Raw genomic sequence first — 19,918 nt, 5'->3', positions numbered from 1 at the left:
GGATTGGGACTTCGTAGTATGAAAGCCACCAACTTAGCTCTCATTGCGAAACTGGGTTGGAAAATTCTCAACAATTCTGAGAATATGTGGGTCCAACAACTACAAAGGAAATATATCAGATATGGAACCTTTTTCTCATCCCCCTCTTCTCAATCTACATCTTGGCTTTGGAAGGGCATTCAAAAATGTAAATCTCTACTTATCTCGGATGCTTGCTTGCAAGTCTCAAAGACCTCAGATTTCCCTATATGGACCACTGCCTGGATTCCAACCATTCCCTCATTCAAACCATCTCCGAAATTTCCTCACAATAGGAATTTTCCAGCACTACTTATTTCGGATTTAATTATCCCCGGGACTACACAATGGAATTTGTTGGCATTAAATTCTGTATTTGATACCACATCTGCTTGAGAAATTTCCCATATTCTTATCTCTACAGAGTCAAAGCCAAGTTTTATTTGGACTCCCTCATGTTCAGGTCGTTTCACAACTAACTCAGCCTATCTTGCTATTTTGGATAACAACTTTTCAGCTACAATATCTCCAATCTCTACTTCCTTATGGAAAGACATCTGGAAACTGAAATTAAATGATAGACTCAGACTTTTTATCTGAAAAATTGCTTGGAATATTCTTCCAACAAAGGCTTGACTAAATTCCATAATCCCCTTTTTGGACTCTGATGCAACTTGTCTTCTTTGCAAAGTAGGGGAAGATTCACTTCAACATTTATTCTTTAATTGTGTCTTTGCTAGAGTGGTATGGTGCAACTCTTTCTGGCCGCTTGACTCCACAACTTTGGATTTCTCAAATATGCTGGATTGGATCAAGATTATTATTTCTCCTGGTTCTACCCAACAAATCCCAAAGGTTGATCACCATCGTTTCCAAATTTTTGCAGCAGTTACTTGTGATTTTCTTTAGTTCTATTGCAACAAGGCTTTCCACAATGGTATCTCCTATGATGCTCTCCAAGTCTCATGGAATATAAATAAAAATTTTCTTGAGCATTCTACAGCCTGGAATCATCTATCCAGCCCCCCTGTAGAAAAGTAGCTCCGACCTCCGTCTAATTGGTACAAGGTCAACTTTGATACAGCCATTAGAGACTCTTTCTCGGCTCAAGCGGTTGTTTGTCGTAATCATAATGGCCATATTATCAGAATGATTTCTCAAATTTGGGGCTGTTCAGTTTGTAGGGTTTGTTTGGGATCCTTTAGGTTCTTTTGGGCTCTGCTTTTGGCTAGCTTTTGGTTGCTTCTTTGTATACTTCCGGTGTACTCAGGGGCGCCTTACGCTTTTAATAAAACTTTTATTACTTATCAAAAAAAAATTAGCCCCAAATGTCACCAAACATGGGTGAAGCCTTAGCTGCTCGTCTTGCTACATCGTTGGCATCTTCTCTTTATCTCAAATGGTTTATCCTGGAAGGAGACTCACAAGTAGTTATATTGGCTCTTCAAAAGCCCAATGTAGCCCAAGATTGGCGAATCTCCTCTACTATTTATAATATTATCGACTCTATCCCAACTAATTCTTCATGATTAGCCCGGAAAGTCAAGAGAAGTGCAAACTTCTGTGCTTACTCTGTGGCACATTGGGCTGCAACCAAATTTAACTCTGTCAGCATTCCCATCAATCCTCCTATTATCCCTTTTATCCCGATTGTTAGCGGTAAAGATCCTCCCTAGGCTTGTTTAGATCTAGCTTTAGCTTTAATTTTAGCTTTTGTTTAAGCTTTATTTTAGGTTTAGCTTCTGTTTGTTGTTTCTTATGTATCTACAAAATAAATAAATAAATAAACGCATCTCGCTCGAGCGATTGTCGCGTGAGATTGCTGTTCCGTGATTAGTCGCGTTCTTGCTCGAGTCAGGTCAATCGAACATCAAACGAACTTTCTATTTGCCTCCTGTAGAGCTTGAGCAACCAACGGGCGAAGATCGCCCGAAAGTCTGCCTTAATCTTGCTCGTGTGATCATCGAGTGAGGGTCATACAAACTCTCGGATATTTGCAGAATCGCAGGCCAGTCCCCCCTGAAGCTTTTTCTTTTGCTCAAACCTTTCCATGAAGCCATGTGCAAGTTGGGTTGCATCAGTGCATCCTTTTCAATCTGAAACTGATTGCTGCACTAATGGCAAGGAATATTGTAATAATCAGTGACATGAGGGCAGCCAAATGCAAGAAAAGATGGTTTTGCAGAAAATGTGGCCCTTGCATGTAATTGCTTTCTTGGCTCACCCCCCCCCCCCCCCCCCCCCAAAAAAAAAAAAAGAAAGGAAAAGAAAAACGGAAAAGAAATAATTACTGAAAAGGCAATCCATCAACTGAATGCAGATGGGCAAGGCATCATTAGTGACATTATTAGAATGAGAAAGACAATGAAGATGAGGTTAGGAAAATTGAAGGGAGTATCGTCCTAGCTTATTCTAAAATAGAATGTCCAAGCTGAACTTATTTGCCTATATATTATTTAGTATTGTGAAGTTTTTGAAATCATAGAGTAGTTGGGATCTAGTTATTCCTATTTTGATTTGGAGTTTGTTATGGTACATCTTTTCTTGGGATTCGGTCATGGTGAAACTAAATCGGTAGATGTTCTCTATGTCAACATATTTACAATATATAACATTTACATGGATTAATCAAATTTATTCCAGTTCTGTATTAATTATATTTTCTAGCCTTATATCTTTTATGGTCATTGTCTTCCTAATGCTCAAAACAAAGTCAATTTTTGTTTACAATCTTAACCTACTTTAGTTAATTGTGTTATGTCTTGATGATCTTTTTTAGGTATTGCATGATGTAGATGGTCCAACTATTGAAGTTGACAAGAAGCTCAAGGATGAAGAGAAGCTTGTAGAACAAACTAGTGGATACAATGAGGTTGATGATGAGCAAGAATCTGCTACAAGTGATGATGGTAGAGCTCAGAGTGAGGATGCATCTCCTCCTATTGATGGGACAAAGAATATCAAAAAGGATGAAGCTAGACCAAGGACCATTCCCCCACTTGGCACTGGGCAAAGGATATATGAAATAGATCCACTTCTGAATAGTCATCGTGAACATCTTGACTACCGGTGAGATGCATTTTGATCTTTTGTTTATTGGAGTAATACATTGAGAAAGGAATGTCTGAGCTACTCGGGCTGGGGGACTTAAAATAGTATAGGGTGCACAATTAGTTGCTTCAGGTTGTGCATGTTGCAACTCAAGTGAACATATTGTTGATTCCTATGGTTGTTTTATTCCTGTTATATGTTTTGCTGGGTCTTCTTGCCATTGTGTTCCCTAAAAGGTGTTATTATTCACATGGAGTTAGTATAGTCCTTCATCCTCATTGAGTACTTTTTAATTCTCTTAGGGACCTGATGTAAGTCACAAACTGAATAGGAGTGTCTATAAAACTCATAATGAAGTAGCAGACTTACTGATTTAGTTTATGCAAAGTGTCCTTATATTTCTGTTCTTGTTCATCTGGTGTCCAACATGTAAACTGTGATTCTCCAAAGCAATACCAAGGGAAATGTTTTTAACTAGATAATTTTAATTTATTTAGGCTTTCTGAGCCTCACCTTAACATTGTATTTTAATCTATAAATTCACCAGAATGTAGGCTAGGTTTCAAGGCACCCAGATAGTTCTCACCTCTTCTGAGTCACCTAATTGTATTACTAGTCATTTGCTTCTTGTGTTGTTCATGTTTCTCTTGTACTAGCTTTAATAGCTTAAGTGGCAAGGTAGATCAAATTGTACCTGGAGAATATTCTGAGGATCAAACACGGATGTGCAACCAAGGACCATCTGAATTGCAGCCGGAAGCTTAAGAAAAAGTGTTACCTTTACTAATCACTCTCCCTGAGAAAAGGCCCAAAGCTGTAAATGACGATTCCATTCTTAATTTTAAGTGTGATTGATAGGTCTTCTGGTTTATTTATGTCAAGACTCAAGACTAGAGGGTTATTGCTACCTAATGCTTTTTGCTGTTTTTAGTTAATTAAACGGTTGTTTGATTATGTTTCTTTTGTTTTTACCCTATATTCTTTGACATGCTTGATTTTTAACTTATTGTATGCTATTTATATTTATCAATTACAGTTATCGACAATACAAAAGACTACGTGAGGAAATTGACAAGCATGAAGGTGGTTTGGAGGTGTTTTCTCGTGGTTATGAAAAATTTGGTTTCACGCGCAGGTATTACTAGATACCCTTATTGGGAGGTTGATTGTTTCTATCTTCTATGTCCTGAATAAAGTAGTTCCCGTATTGTGCACATTACTCTTGTTTGAATGCAAAGAGAAGAAGAAGAAAGTATCACTTATTTTGACCCAAACCTATAATTAATTAGGAGATGAAACAAATATATTCATGACATGGAGAAGGACAAAGAAAATCCCATGATTTGGTTTAGTATTTGTATTACAAACCTCTATTTCTAGTGTTGTGAAATTAGGGTTCTTTAGTTGATTGTTTACACTCTTATTAGCTGGCTTGAAGATGGTTGATGATCACCAATCTCGTGGTTGCTTAGACTCACTTAAGCATGATTAGTGTTTTAAAATGCATCTTTAGGTCCAAGTATTAGGAATGCGACAAAAGTTTGGCTCTGTCTCTACTATAAAAGATTGGGGCCTGAGATTGCTCCAGGATCCTTCTTGTGATTGATTCACATAGGAGGGACAAAACTCCTAATTAATAATCATTTTGGGTTTAGATAGATTAGTATGCCTCTTCTAGGTTCAACAAAAGATTGGTAAGTAGAATGATGTATTATGCATGCAAGCAGGCCTTTGGCAGAAAACATAGCCAAACCTTTTTTTTTTTTTTTTTTTTGGTGATACCCTATTTTTCTCATCACAGTGTAGCACTCTCGTATATTGATAGGATCCCCATAATATTCCTATAATATTTCCTTAATATTCTCCCATAATTATAATTAATGCATATTATTGCAATATCTTTTTTTTAGGAATTATTCTATAATAATTGCATGATCCCAATCTTCTCATTTGTAGGTGATTCTGCAATAATTATTTTCCTAGAATAAGCTGCAATCCTTTCTATGAAAGGATGTAGATATCGTATGGAAATTTAATCAAAGGAAACATCAATTTCTTTATGCAGCAATTGCTAGTTGATCCACTCGATAGTCGATACGATTGATTTTATCTGTTTATTTTCTGATTTTCAAGCGATGGAAACTCTCAGGTTTCTATCATTTGGTATCAAAGCCATTTGGTATCCAGAGTTTTTATTCATTTTTCCTGCCATTAGGAAAAAAAAAAAAATCAACCAAATTTGATCATGTGTGAACGCGGGTTGCTGCTGCTAGGCTTGTGGTGCGGCAGTTGCAAGTTAAAGTCGATTGGGTTGTTTTTGGTTGTTGTGGCGGGTGGTTGATGGTGGTTTCTTGCACTTGGAGTTGGAGCGTTTGGGGTCGTCCGACGAAGTGGTAGTGGCAGAGACGAGGAGTGTGGTCGTGGTGATAACGTGCAGTGTTGTGCATGGTGGTTCACTTTGAACGTGGAGGAGCTGTGCGGTGGTGGTTGTGCAAGGAGGTGGCCTTTTCACTGGGGTTTGTGCACATGGTAGTGCAATGCGATGGTGGCCGCGTGAGAAGTGGAGGCCGTTCGCCGTGGCCGTGCAAAGCAGCATGGTGTGGTGGTCTATGAGGAGTGGTGAGGACCCATGATCGTGCACGGTGGAGTGGCCTGCGGTGGTGGAGCGGTTGTGGAAGAAGCAGGTTGTTTGGCTACATGTATTTTCTTTCTTATTCCTGTTTAAGGGTGTATGGATGTTCGCATTGGGTTATCTTATTTGGGAGCCAGGATATATCCTAATTTTTTGTTAGAATAGCATAACCCCAGTATAGTTCCTATTCTGGTTACTGTTTGGTTACAGGGTTAGGGTAGTCCTTATCACAGTTTTATTGTAATCCAGGAAATCTTATTTATTGTAAGGGCAAAAAAAAAAAAAAAAAAAAGAGAACAAAAAAGAATAAAAGAATGGAAAGAAAAAGAAGAAGAAGAAGCAGGAGGTTTTATGCCCCTGTAGCAATTCATACTTAAAGGAATACACCATGGTTTCTAGTAGCAATTCTTGCCAGCAAAAGGAGGTGTTATTTGAGTCGAGGTTTCTCAAGCTTCTGAAAGAATTGATTGCTGAGTCTATCCACCGAGCCCTAGACCATCGAGGAGTGGATTCTAGGTCAATCGGAAATCGAGCTTCACAGGAAATCCAATTGAGAGGGGAGCAAGAGTATGGAGCTTCGCGTTTGAAATTGGAGTTACCACATTGGGATGGTGGACCGGAAATTTCAAAAGTGGAGATAGTGGGCCATTACACTCAAAGGGGAGGTAATCCTGTGATTTTACTACGTTGAAGCATGCCGCTAAAAACCAACCTGGAAGGAATTTGTGGAAGGGCTCCTTGTTTGGCAAACATCAGCAGTTGAGGAATACCCAAGTCGTTTTGAGCAGTTATCTAATATCACTCATAATTGGTCCGAAAGACAGTGGAGACGTTCATTGAAGGACTTCAACCAGAAATCCTAAGAGAAGTCAAGGCTCAACGATCCCAAACCATTATATCTGCCATTTCATTTGCAAGAATAGAGTATGAGAGACTTGGTGAGAAAAACCGCCAAATAATCGAAGTGGTAGATAAACCAACGACTAACAAAGGTAGCTCATCTTCTAACACAACTTGCAAACCTCCTACCACGCAAGTGGAGTCAGTTGAGAAAGGGAAAAGTTTTGGATTCATTTCATCAGAATTTTCAGATGTCTTAAATATTGAAAATTGTTCCGATACTGAGGAGATCATGAATGATGGACAAAGATGATAAATTGTTAGTGAGTGCAGGGTACACAGTGGATAAAGAACTAATTGAGATATTGTCTCTACAATTTGGTGAAGCAAGTTATGATCAAGTTTGGCAAGGCTTTATTGGAAAATATCGATTCTACTAAGTCAAACAGTTGTAGAGAGGTGTTTACTCCAAATTCTGAGGTTCGATTATATGGTGGATAATGTTGATTCAGAATTTTTCTATGGGTTCCCTTGTAAAAGTAGTACTATTAAAAAAATTCTCTCTTATTCAACTTTCATTGCGTATCATTCATGAGCCATTACCTTTAAAGGAGGACATGGTGGCTGCCATGGGATCAAGGACGGGATTGGTGACAAGATTCATTAATAGTCAACCTTCAGGACAAGGTTGTTTTGAAGGGTGGGGGGATGGCAGGATCCTTACAATATTACCATCAAATTTCCCTCCCATAATCATAATAATTGCAAATTATTGCAATATCTCTTTTTTAGGAATTATTCTGTAATAATTGCATGATCACAATCTTCTCATTAGTGAGTGATTCTGTAATAATTATTTTCCTAGAATAAGCTGCAATCATCTCTATAAAAGGATGTAGATGTCATATGACAATCCAGTCAATGAAAACATCAATCTTTTTATGCAACAATTGGAGGTTGATTCTCTCGAAGGGATCAATTGGAGGTCTGGTCCCCTCGAACCAGTCGATTTATCCGTTTATTTTTTGATTTTCAAATGATAGAAACTCTTGGGTTCCTAATTCATCCAAAAAAAAAATCTCGGGTTCCTATCATATATATTTTAGATGCTCATAAATACTTCAATTCCATACATCTCCTTCTGGATCAATTACTTGTTTATGTGCTCATAGTCAGAACCTTCTACAGTTTTTCTCTTTCAATCAAGTTTTATTTCAGTTGCTGATTATAACCTCAACTGCTTTTCCAGTGCCACAGGTATAACTTATCGAGAGTGGGCACCTGGAGCTAAGGTTTGTTTTACCTCAGTTCTGTTTTAGGGAAAATTTATTAGCATTATTAATGTCGCTAAAATTACTACTATATTACTATCTTTTTGGTTTTTAGTATTATTTCAGGCTTAATTTGGAGTCATGTTCTGCCCAGTCTCTAAGTGCCTATATTACTTAAAATGATCGGTGCTGGCATTCCTACATAGACATACACACACAGTAGTAAAGCATAACGATTCAAACTCTTGTCATTGATACAAGAGATAACTATTCTAGATAGTAGATAGCAAGTCACTTGGGTTGCAGGATTAAACTTTGCTCATGACTACTTATCAAAAAAAAAAAAAAACTTTGCTGGTTACTAAAGTCAAAGACATTGATGAGCTGATAGCAATTGTTATAGTACGTAATTTGGAGTAGTGTATTGATCCTTTTATTAAAAACATTATGATTGAGGTTAAAACTTCTAAAATCTCCATGTATATACAACTTGTGATTTAGCTTGATGTAGGTGATTGGTGTAGTTATATGAAACTTTATGTTAAAATTAGCATTTATTTATTTTTAGTAAATAAAAAATTGTTAAAGATTCTCAAGTGGAGCAACCCAAGTATTTAGAGATTGTACAAAAGGGTACCCCAAAATACAAGAAAAAGAGTAGTAAAATTATAAATGAAAGTCCTAAAATTAAAAGAATCAAGAAGTCTAAGAAGGAGCCTAAAGAGGCAAAGGATGGATGAATTAAAACCCAATGAAATGAAATCAAGCTTTTTGAGCTTTTTAGCTTAGGACCCACTTTGATATCTCCCATTTTGAGCTTTTTATTTTTTAATAATTTGGATGAGCATGTTAAAAGATTTCAATAAAGTTATGGATTATTAACACCTGTAAACACTATAATTTGGCGAGGCTTGTGTCTGCATTAACGTAATGTGGAGCGACTTATGCTATGAGATGCTCATAAATAATTTGGATGCTCTTGATATGTTCGGTTCGGAAGCTGCTCTCATTCGATGAAAGTCACTTATTTCTTCTAACAATTAGTTGAATGCAGAGACGGTGTCAACTTTAAGTTGTGGTCCGTGACCATCATATTGAAGTATTAGCTTATTGTTTTCTCCTCTTACTTACAAATTATGTGATCATCAAATGCATTTTGCAGTCAGCAGCCTTGATAGGGGATTTTAACAATTGGAATCCTAATGCTGATATTATGACCCGGGTATGATGTCTTTCTTTTGCCTTTTTTAAGGATAAATTATTAACATTAGCTATTTTTTTTTTATGAATTGAAATTTTGAATTGTCCTGGCAATCATGTTTGCAGCTAATTAAGGATCTATATCTCTCATCTTTCCCCCCCCCCCCCCCCCCCCCCCCCCCTAATTTTATTTAATGCACTACTTAAGAAGATGCAAGGAGATGCAGTCTGCAAGTTCAAATCACCGCTCAGATTTTGGTGATAATGCCTAGAATTTGCACAATGTTTGAAAACAGATCAGTAAGGCATGGCTTGTACGAGAAGTCAGTAGAGGCAGTTCCTGTGGTTTATTGTGAATATTAATATTAGTCAACAGAAAATGGTTCAAACAGATGCAATAAATGATGAAAAATTGAACTTCCAAAACTAGACTTAAATCTCTGATTAGCCTGCGATATTAGTTGGAAACTATTGCGTCAAGTTTTATTTGAAAACTTCAAAACTTACTGAAATCATTCAATCGCTTCTTAACTGTTTCTGTGTCTTTTTATTACTATTATCATTTGTGTTAAAAGTTCGAAGAAGTTTAAAATGGCCTCAGACTTCTATTTTTTTTTTTTTTTGGGGGGGGGGGGGGTGGAGGTAATTGAAGCAACCATCAACAGCCTAAGAACCTCAAAAAATTATCTCGAAGAGGTTGGAACAACCAATATTTACATTTTCTAGGGAGTTGGATGACAATATCTGCACTGTACCTACACACACACAGTGCAGCACCGTGTGTGTAGGCACAGTGCAGATATTTTCATCCATAGCAGGATTCGATCTGGAACTCTGGGCATTATATGTAAGTTGGACTTGGAGAAGGCTTATGATCATATAAATTGGGAATTTCTGCTTTATTTATTGAAGAGATGCGGTTTTGGGGAATGATGGCGTGGCTGGATTGCTCATTGTATTTCTACTGTTTGTTTTTCCATAAATATCAATGGGTCGCCTTCAAGGTTTTTTCATAGCTCACGGTGTCTTTGACAAGGGGATCTTTTGTCTCCGCTTCTGTTTGTGTTGGTGATAGAGGCTTTCAATCGGATGATATATACAATGGTGGACAGTGGGCGACTATCGGGGTTCTCAGTGGAATCGAGTACGCAAGATGCTATGATGGTATCTCATCTATTATTTGCAGATGATACATTGATCTTTTGTGATCCTGTTGCTGACCAGATCCGAGACTTAAGGTGTTTGTTGCTATGTTTTGAAGCAGCCTCGATTTGAGAATAAATTTGTCTAAATCTAAGATTGTTCCTGTAGGTGAGGTAGGGGATCTGGAGGAGTTGGCTAGTATTCTTGGGTCTTCCGTTTGATGCTAAGTATAAAACGCTCATATGTGGAATAGCATTATTGAGAAGATGGAAGCTAGATTAGCGGGGTAGAAGAAATTGTGTTTATCTAAGGGTGAGAGGTTAACTTTGATTAATAGTACTCTCTCAAGTTTACCTACGTATTTTCTGTCTCTCTTCCCTATTCCAGTGGGAGTGGCAAATCGTTTGGAAAAATTTCAAAGAGACTTCCTTTGGGGGGTGGTATTGGAGATGAATTTAAATTTCATTTGATTAATTGGCGTACAATTTGTTCTTCAAAGGTTCCGGGGGGACTAGGAGTGAGAAATATGATTATGTTCAATAGAGCTTTGATGGGTAAATGGTTATGGAGATATGCTTTGAAAACGGATGCTTTTTGGAGAAAGGTAGTGGATTTTAAATATGGAAGTACAAGGGGTGGATGGTGCTCTAAGGAGGTTGGGGGTTCTTTTGGGGTTGGAGTTTGGAAGTGTATTAGGAGAGGATGGGATGCTTTGCAGCTCATGTGAGATATGAGATTAAGAATAGTTCGAAAGTCCTGTTTTGGCATGATCTGTTGTGTGGGGAGATTCCTTTGAAGACTCTTTTTTCAGAGTTGTTTCTCATTGCTAGTGGCAAGGATGCATGAGTGGAGGAGAATATGCAGAGACAAAATGGCACCATTCTGTGGAATATTTTGTTTATTTGCCCGGTTCATGATTGGGAGGTGGAAGCGGTTAGTAGATTTTTTGAGATGTTGTACACTCTTAAAGTTAGAAGTGAGGGAGAGGATAAAATATGTTGGATTCTAGCGCGAAAGAAATCATTTGAAGTAAAGTCTTACTATAAGGTTTTATCTAGTCCTATTCAGTTTTCATTTCCGTGGAAAAGTATTTGGAAAGTTAAGGTCCCCCCGAGAGTGGCATTCTTTGTGTGGATAGCGACTTTAGGAAAAATCTTAACTTTGAATAATTTATGAAAGAGAAACATTATTATTATTGTGATGGAGTGGTGCTATATGTGTAAGATTTCTGGAGAGTCCATTGACCATTTGTTTCTGCATTGTATGGTTGCTACAGAATTGTGAAGGACGATACTGCAAATGTTTGGGGTGGAGTGGGTAATGCTGCGGTCAGTGAAATATATGTTGGGGAGTTGGAGGGGGCAAAAGGGCAATCGGACATTGATACCGATTTGGCGCATGGCTCCATTGTGTTTGATGTGGTGTGTATGGAGGGAACAAAATGCACGCTGTTTTGAAGATTGTGAGATTGATTTGATGAAATTGAAGAAGATGATGCTACATACGTTGTTTTTGTGGAGAGAGAAATTTCAGTTTATGCATGAGAGTTCATATTTTGAATTTATAGATAGGTGCTCTCTTTTTTCTTTGAATTAGGGGCTTCATGTATACGTCCTGTATACTATAGGCTGCGCCCCTTTGCGCCTTTTGAATATACTGTACTTATCAAAAAAATAAAATATCTGCATTGTGCCTAATGTAATGGCAATGTCTCATATGAGTATTTGTAGTGATTCAATCTGGTGCTATATATATATATATATATATATATAGAGAGAGAGAGAGAGAGAGAGAGAGAGAGAGAGAGAAGATTAATATAATAAGATAAACAGCTGACTCTCTATTACTTGTCAGAAAAAAAGGGGGGTGGGGGGGGTGGAACAGCTCACTATTTTTTTTTAATTTTTGTGTGTTGTATTACCAAAAGAAAAAACCGCCTCTTATTGTGTTGACATACACATCCACAGTATGGATGAACTATGACCTTGAGTGACAAGCTCTAGAATAGAAGGAAAGCCAGAAACCATGGTTTAAAGTCAATTGGACTCCGATGTTTGCCGGACATGTGTGGCAGTCTACTGTACTCTTGTAGCATATAGATTTCTTTTCTTGTTTTTCACCATTTGTGTTTATGTACTCTGGGAAACTCATTAATTGTATGTGAACAGAATGAGTTTGGTGTCTGGGAGATCTTTTTGCCAAATAATGCAGATGGTTCTCCGTCAATCCCACATGGTTCTAGAGTGAAGGTAACATTCTTCTGTAATGAGTCTGCTCTGTAGAATTTTGGTGATTTGAATTTAGTTCCAGTACTTATTACTTCTTGAAACTTTTTCGCAAGAAAATAAAAGTTTCCACTTTTCTGAAATGAGAATAAGTATTTACTGAAATTGCTTATGAACTTTGCGTAATGAATTTTTCTTAGCATACATTTAGGTTTCTATGGTTCTGTTTCACTTGTTTCTTATGTAAAATCTTTTTGGATGAGACGAGGCTATGTGTCTTATAAAGGGCAATGCAGCAGGCTTTGTATGTCACATGAAACCTGGCAAGTTATACCCTTTTAAAAAAAAAACAGATTTTGCAAATGTTACCTTTTCACTATGCATGCATTAGGTATCATTTAAAATAAAATCTACAATTATAAAACATGGTATGCATGATGTACTCCAAACCATATGGACACAATCAGAACCAGGGAAGAAGAAAACAATCAAGTCAAAGAGCTTGATTCTTTACTCTAGAGTCTCCATTAATATATCTTCATTACTTTATAACTTTTTAGATAAATGGCTATAGGTTATGGTTGCTTAAGCTATTTTGCTATTCTGTCACCCCCTAAGATAGACTCCACTATTATTTTCACAAATTCCATGACTCCAAATGACTTGAGGCATTTCATACGCCAGTTTCCAGCTTTTCCCAAAACTTAGCTGGCACCAGGAAAAGGCAAAATAAGAGAGAGAGTTTTTTTTTTTGGTTAGAGAGTGACTGAATAATTTTCTTTTTAAATGCAAGTGCTGTCAAATAACCCTATCTTAATCATGAACTGTAGATCCGCATGGATACTCCATCTGGCATTAAAGATTCCATTCCTGCTTGGATCAAGTTCTCTGTACAGGCTCCAGGTGAAATCCCATACAATGGCATATACTATGATCCGCCAGAAGAGGTATGCTTCTGCAATTTTTTCCCCCCTCTTTGTTTGGTTTGAATAATAGCAAAATGCGAGATTTCTGATTGCAAAGTGCTAATAATATTTTAGGCATTTTGAATGACTAAAACATTTTACTTTACCTTTTGAACAAAAATGATAGGATCAAGGAATCCAAGTAAAAGAAACGCAGCAGTAATCAAATTTGGGAATTATTTAATAAGATTGCAGAAGATTGAAACACAATATGATTTTCAATAACTATAATATTGGCTCCTGATCGCCTTACGCTTTCATTTATAAAGTCTTATTACTTATCAAAAAAAAAATAATATTGGCTCCTGAGTATTTTTGCAAATCATTCTAAACAGAAGCATGTCAGTAACTCAAACTCATAAACTAAGTTGCCTTGTAGGCATGCTATAATCATTCATGCAATATCACCAAAATTTATACATCGTAAACTAAGTTGAATTTGCCTTGTGGACTTGATTATGTTTATTATTTCTTTCATTTATTCTTGAGTTTAATGATATTCTTGTATACTTCTTACAGGAAAAGTACGTATTTAAGCATCCTCAGCCAAAGAAACCGAAATCACTTAGGATATATGAGTCACATGTCGGAATGAGCAGTACGGTGTGCATCTTACCCTCTTTATCTAACATGTAATATAATGTCGTTTAATTGCTCAATTTGCTATCTCTATATGATGCTCTTGCATGCAGTAATTCCAGGATTTCAAAATATTCTGGAGAATTGCCTTCTATCTAAAAGAGCAATATAGAAGCTAATGACATAGTATCCCCGAGCAATCTTCATCTCTCACGTTCAGAGCTAATCCAAATTATATAATTAACTATTTTAATAACTTATAGTGCATCTTCCCTATTCTCTAGAGAAGAATTTGTTTATTTCTATTGATAAATACATTTTGTATCCTATCAAAGGAGGGTCCTAGTCCAACATACAAAAGGTATGCACTAGGACCTACATAACAATAAAACGCTGCTCCAAGACATTTAGCTTTCTATGTCAAGAAATGATCATCTATGTTTCTGGCAGTAAAGCCCAAACTTGAAATTTTAAAGCTCCATGCCCACAAATATTCTCTTATTACCTTAATGTTAAAACGATGGCAATATAAAATTGGTGCCACTCCTAAAGAGAAAATATGAAGTTGTTATATGCACTGATGGACTGATTTGTCGCTTCTCCTTCATAAATCAACAAAATTATCCGATAAAAAATTCAAACATTCTCTTACAAGTCTTCTATTGGACTTTGAACAATATTTGGGATCCTTTATAATGTTGATCCCTTCTTCATAACTGTGTTCAACGTTGACCATGAACTCTAGCTCCAATGGCACTTCTCTAGAGTGGAGGACAAGGTCATGGGAACGATGGCAATATAAAATTGGTGCCACTCCTAAAGAGAAAATATGAGGTTGTTATGTGTATGTGTACTGATGGACTAATTGGTCGCTTCTCCTTCATAAATCAACAAAATTATCCGATAAAAAATTCAAACATTCTCTTACAAGTCTTCTATTGGACTTTAAACAATATGTGGGATCCTTTATAATGTCGATCCCTTCTTCATAACTGTGTTCAACATTGACCATGAACTCTAGCTCCAATGGCACTTCTCTGGAGTGGAAGACAAGGTCATGGGTGTTAGAGCCACTGTGTATTTTTTTAAAAAAAAATAAAAAAAAACTGTTCAATGTCCTTTTTGTTATGCCAGTTAGATTTATTGCACATATTATGTCTCAAGAAACAAATTTAAAGAAAATTGTGACATAATTTTCCTCAGACTTTTTTTTCTTTCTTTCCTTTGTGTCATAGGTTTTCTCTTTTTGTCTAATTTTCTTTTCTGATCCTCCCAATGTTGTCAACTGTGAAATCTAGGAGCCAAAAATCAATACATATGCCAACTTTCGAGATGAGGTGCTGCCACGCATCAAAAGACTTGGTTATAATGCTGTTCAGATCATGGCTATTCAAGAGCATTCGTATTATGCTAGCTTTGGGTAATATTCTTGTAGCTTCAACCTTATGCACTCCTTGCCTTTTTGTTTGTTTGTCTACAGCATATGCTTTCACCATAATACTGAGTATGGGTAGATATCGTAGATTGCTTCCTCTAGAATTTGGGGTTTTTAGTGAATTGGTTGCTCTTAATTACTAGCAAAACTTTTGACAAGTATACTTGAAAATTTTCTTTCATGTGCTGCAGGTACCATGTCACGAATTTTTTTGCCCCTAGCAGTCGTTGTGGAACTCCTGACGATCTTAAGTCCCTAATAGATAGAGCCCATGAGCTAGGTCTGCTTGTTCTCATGGATATCGTTCATAGGTAATGTTGGATTATACAGTTAACAATTTTGCTATTGCATTTTGATGACTTATGTCTCTTTATGGTGGATGAGCAATCATACTACTGCATGCAAACTGATTTGAAAAAGAACGTCCTGTGTGCATAGAGCTGAAATGTGAAAATCTCATTTAGTTGATCCCCAGTAGTTGGGTTTGAAGGACTCATTCAGCCGACCTTGGGTAGTTTTGATTGAACGTCTTGTTGGGTTGTAGATTCGTGTCTTTGAGTGAAGTTGAAAAGTGTCAAGAATGATTTGAGGGTGAACCTACATACTGATTGGGTTAGAGTGATTGTCAAGAATGAGTTATGTTAGATTCATGTATTTACCTCGCTCTTCACTTTGTTGTATTCCATTAGAGTGAGACGGGATGGTGAGGACATACTTTGTTGGATTTCTTCCAGGAGAGGGTTGTTTGATGTTAGATATTTCTAAGATGTTCTTGTTTCCCATGATAACACTCATTTCCTTTGGATGAGTATTTGGTAGAATAAGATTTCCTTGATAGTTGTTTTTTTTGCTTGGTCTGCCACCTTAGGGAAGATCCTCATCACAAACAATCTAAGGAAACAACAAATAATTGTGGTTGGTGGCGTTGCATGTGTAAAAAGAATGGGGAGTTAGTGGGACCATCTTCTTCTCCACCATGAAATTGCTAGTACTCTTTGGAATACTATCTTTAGCATTGTAAGGCTAGCTTGGGTTATCCCTAGGGCTGGCAATCCAGGTTGGCAGGTCGGGGTTGGGTCAACCCGCTTGACCCACCAACCCGTTAAAGGTCGACCCGGACACGACTTGTTTAGTTAAATGGGTCAAACATTTCAACCCTGACATGAGACACAGGTGACCCGAGACAACCTGTTTGACCCGTTTCAATCCAAATACTACGTACTTGACCCGTATCAACTTGTATTTATTATATATATATAAACAGGTCAAGCAGGTCGACCCGTTTGTGACCTAAACCCGTTTATGTCAAACCCTAATTTCGTGTTGAGTTCACGGATCAAGTCAAAAATTGCCAGCCCTAATTATGTCTTGGAGGGTGGTAGATCTCTTTGCCTGTTGGAGAGCGTTGGGGGGTAGGTTTCAGCTCGATGCAGTTTGGAAGATGATTCCACCTTGCCTTATGCGGTGTCTCTAGATGGAAAGAAATGATTGTAGCTTTGAGGATCGTGAGAAGACCTTAGTGGAATTAAAGGCTTTATTATTTAAGACCCTCTTTCTTTGGGATGCTCATGTTTTCTTAGATCTCTTCATTTACGCTTTTTAATGAATTTGCAATTACTTGTTATAAAAAAAAAAAAAAATACTGATTAGGTCCTACTATGTCATTTGTGCTTGATCTTCAATTCATTTTTCCTTCTTTTAGTAATTGCATTGAGTAATACCAATAAATCTAGGGAACCTTCACTCCTTGGTCATTGAGAGTATGCAGATGTCAGGTTTCCTCAATTTTACACATTCATTTCTTACATCTTTGATAGAATTCCATGGTGAATATATCAAATCTGAATTTTTTTTAGCTTTATCCTCTCTGATGTTTTTCAATCTGGGTTGAACTTTACTGCCCTTTGTTTTAAGTTGCTCAAAGATACTTCCTGATGGCTTGCAGTGTCTAGTACAATGTATGCAGTTTCTTTTTGTCCATTGCAACAGGATGTCCAATAGCTCAATATGTGTGGGTTCTCTGTATATGTGTGTTTGTGTCATCACCAGGCTAGCTTGATATTGTCATTTTATTACTCCCTTTGCCCCATAACGAGTCTTCTTTGACAAATCTACTATCTACATTTTTTGAGAGGTACACCTATAAACTACAACTCACATTCTCAAGTGTTTACGATTTAAAAGGGGAAGAGAATCAATCGTGTAGAAAAGTTAGAATGGGAGAGTTAGATAATAATGATCTTTTTTTCAAAAAAAAAAATAATGTGATACATATTATGAGACATGAAAAAAGAAATCTATCAAGAACCTCATTAGAGAAAAAGAGTCGTCTAAGGTTGAATGATCTATACCATACTTGTGAAAGGCTGCCAATCTTCCTGAGGTTGAGCTAGTCTTGGTCAGATGTCATATCATCAAATTCATCTTCAGAATGTTTTCCCTAATAGGTCATATTATATCTGCTAGATACTCACTCATGTTTTGCTGCTCCCCCTCCCCAACTTCTCCCTGTTGATGCAAGCACTGGAATTTAATGAAAATAGCTGTCAAGTACATAGTTTATTGTTTTGTGGAAATCATTTTTGGAAGTGTTGGTCAGTTTGATGCGCTACCATACTCTGATACTTCAGGTGTCATAGGTTCTATGCTATAAACTAGTCAACTTTATTTTTTCCTTCAAGCATGTTTTCATGTATTTGATTTTACTTCTCATCTTCTTATGTCTGACTGCATGTTGAATGAATCCAGCCATGTATCGAATAATGTGTTAGATGGGCTGAACATGTTTGATGGAACTGATAGTCATTACTTCCACTCTGGGTCACGTGGATATCATTGGATGTGGGATTCTCGCCTATTCAATTATGGAAACTGGGAAGTATGTTCTGTTTTTTTTTTTTTTTGGCTAACTAAAAAAAAGAAGGAATATTATGATAAATTTTGCCATTATTTTTCCTTCTTCACCCTATAACTAACAGGGATTAGTTCTTACTTGTTGATATAGGTACTAAGGTTTCTTCTATCAAATGCAAGATGGTGGCTGGAAGAATACAAGTTTGATGGGTTCAGATTTGATGGTGTGACATCAATGATGTACACTCACCATGGTCTGGAGGTACATATGCTTTGGGAATGTATCTTTGTCTTTCTTGGTGTGATATGATGAGTTGGTTACATTAAGGATAATTTTTAGGCTTTAGAAATTATGTCTGACTAGATTGGGACATACCACATGTAATAGAAGTAATTTGCCATGGTGACTATTTGTACCTTTTAAAATGTGAATTGAACGACCTATGAATACTCATAAAAGTTAGATATATTTTCAGATGCTGATAGATTTAAAATACTGTCTCTACTTGGAATTGTACTATCGTATTTGCACTAACAATACCTTCTTCCTGTTCTTTCTGTAGGTAGCTTTTACTGGAAATTATAATGAGTATTTTGGATTTGCAACGGATGTGGATGCTGTGATTTACCTGATGTTGGTCAATGATCTCATTCATGGACTTTATCCTGATGCTGTTAGCATTGGTGAAGATGTATGTCATCTAATTGGAATCATATTAAGCACCTTTATATTTTCCGGATTTTTATCTTTTCCTTAATGTGGAATGTTGGAAGCAGATTTAAGAGTTAGTTATATCTTAATTGAAACTATCTCATACAGGGTTACGTTAGTAGTAAATTTCAAAATATTATTCCATAAGCTGTGTTGATATTTCAGGAGGACCAAATATTCAAATGCATAAGACAAAGACATGCATTACTGAATGATTTAAAAAGTTACCAGGATTTAAGTAAATTGACTATTTGTGTGACTGCATTGTTCTTTAACACCACTTATCTATTACTTTATTTTTCTCCCATCACTTGTTTTTCTTTTTCTTGATGCTGAAAAAGAGAATAACTATTTTATCATGTATAAGAGATCTACATTTATGAGAAGTGTAAGTACTACTAATGAGTTAAAAAGAGTGGAGGAGGATCATTGAACATTTTCTATAATTGTGGTTTAATATGAATAAGGTATGAAATATAATATAATATGAAATCTAACATATTATCCTTTGATATTTCAGAAAATTTACAATGGTGTAGTAGCCCCTACATAATAAAAGCACTTTAGTGTGAGTAAAAGTGTCATCATCAACATTACTCAAAGTAACTCTTTCCTCGTACCAACCACTATCAACCAGGATATGAGATACAGATTAGAATGAAAACCATCTAATCTAGAAGGTGATCACACCCTTTTAGATTTTGGAATGCACTTTAGCATTTGCCAGTAATTGTTCTACCGAAAGAAATTTTCTTACATTTTAAGCCAAAAGCAGGTAATTGATAAGAGTTGATTAAACTTAAAATTGCCAGCTTCAAATGATCACTTGCCCCAGAGAATAAATCTAGGAACAATGAGAAAACAAGTACTGGAGAGCTCGAAGGCCTTACTAGCCGGTCAAATATTGTTTCGAGTTTCCACTTCAAAAGACTTACTGAAGTGGCTTATTAACTGTGCGATACTTTCCCAAACTATAACCATGAAGGCCTTCATC

General features: G+C 36.7%; 1 protein-coding gene across 1 annotated transcript in view; it reads left to right on the top strand.

Moving 5' to 3' along the window:
- The first annotated feature begins 1,358 nt into the window (after positions 1–1,358).
- The window catches only part of LOC133872625 (1,4-alpha-glucan-branching enzyme 1, chloroplastic/amyloplastic-like), a 28,906-nt gene continuing 10,346 nt past the window's right edge, over positions 1,359–19,918 (top strand). Inside the window, exons 1-13 of the mRNA XM_062310202.1 lie at positions 1,359–1,475; positions 2,798–3,087; positions 4,106–4,204; positions 7,791–7,833; positions 8,975–9,034; positions 12,324–12,404; positions 13,211–13,327; positions 13,865–13,948; positions 15,223–15,344; positions 15,551–15,670; positions 18,108–18,237; positions 18,364–18,474; positions 18,776–18,904. Coding sequence (XP_062166186.1) covers positions 1,359–1,475; positions 2,798–3,087; positions 4,106–4,204; positions 7,791–7,833; positions 8,975–9,034; positions 12,324–12,404; positions 13,211–13,327; positions 13,865–13,948; positions 15,223–15,344; positions 15,551–15,670; positions 18,108–18,237; positions 18,364–18,474; positions 18,776–18,904 — 1,503 coding nt within the window. The remainder of the gene's footprint in view (positions 1,476–2,797; positions 3,088–4,105; positions 4,205–7,790; positions 7,834–8,974; positions 9,035–12,323; positions 12,405–13,210; positions 13,328–13,864; positions 13,949–15,222; positions 15,345–15,550; positions 15,671–18,107; positions 18,238–18,363; positions 18,475–18,775; positions 18,905–19,918) is intronic.

This window comes from Alnus glutinosa, chromosome 7 (genome assembly GCF_958979055.1).
Source record: "Alnus glutinosa chromosome 7, dhAlnGlut1.1, whole genome shotgun sequence".
NCBI classification, from domain to species: Eukaryota; Viridiplantae; Streptophyta; class Magnoliopsida; order Fagales; family Betulaceae; genus Alnus; species Alnus glutinosa.
This window is presented reverse-complemented; position numbering and strand designations above follow the sequence as displayed.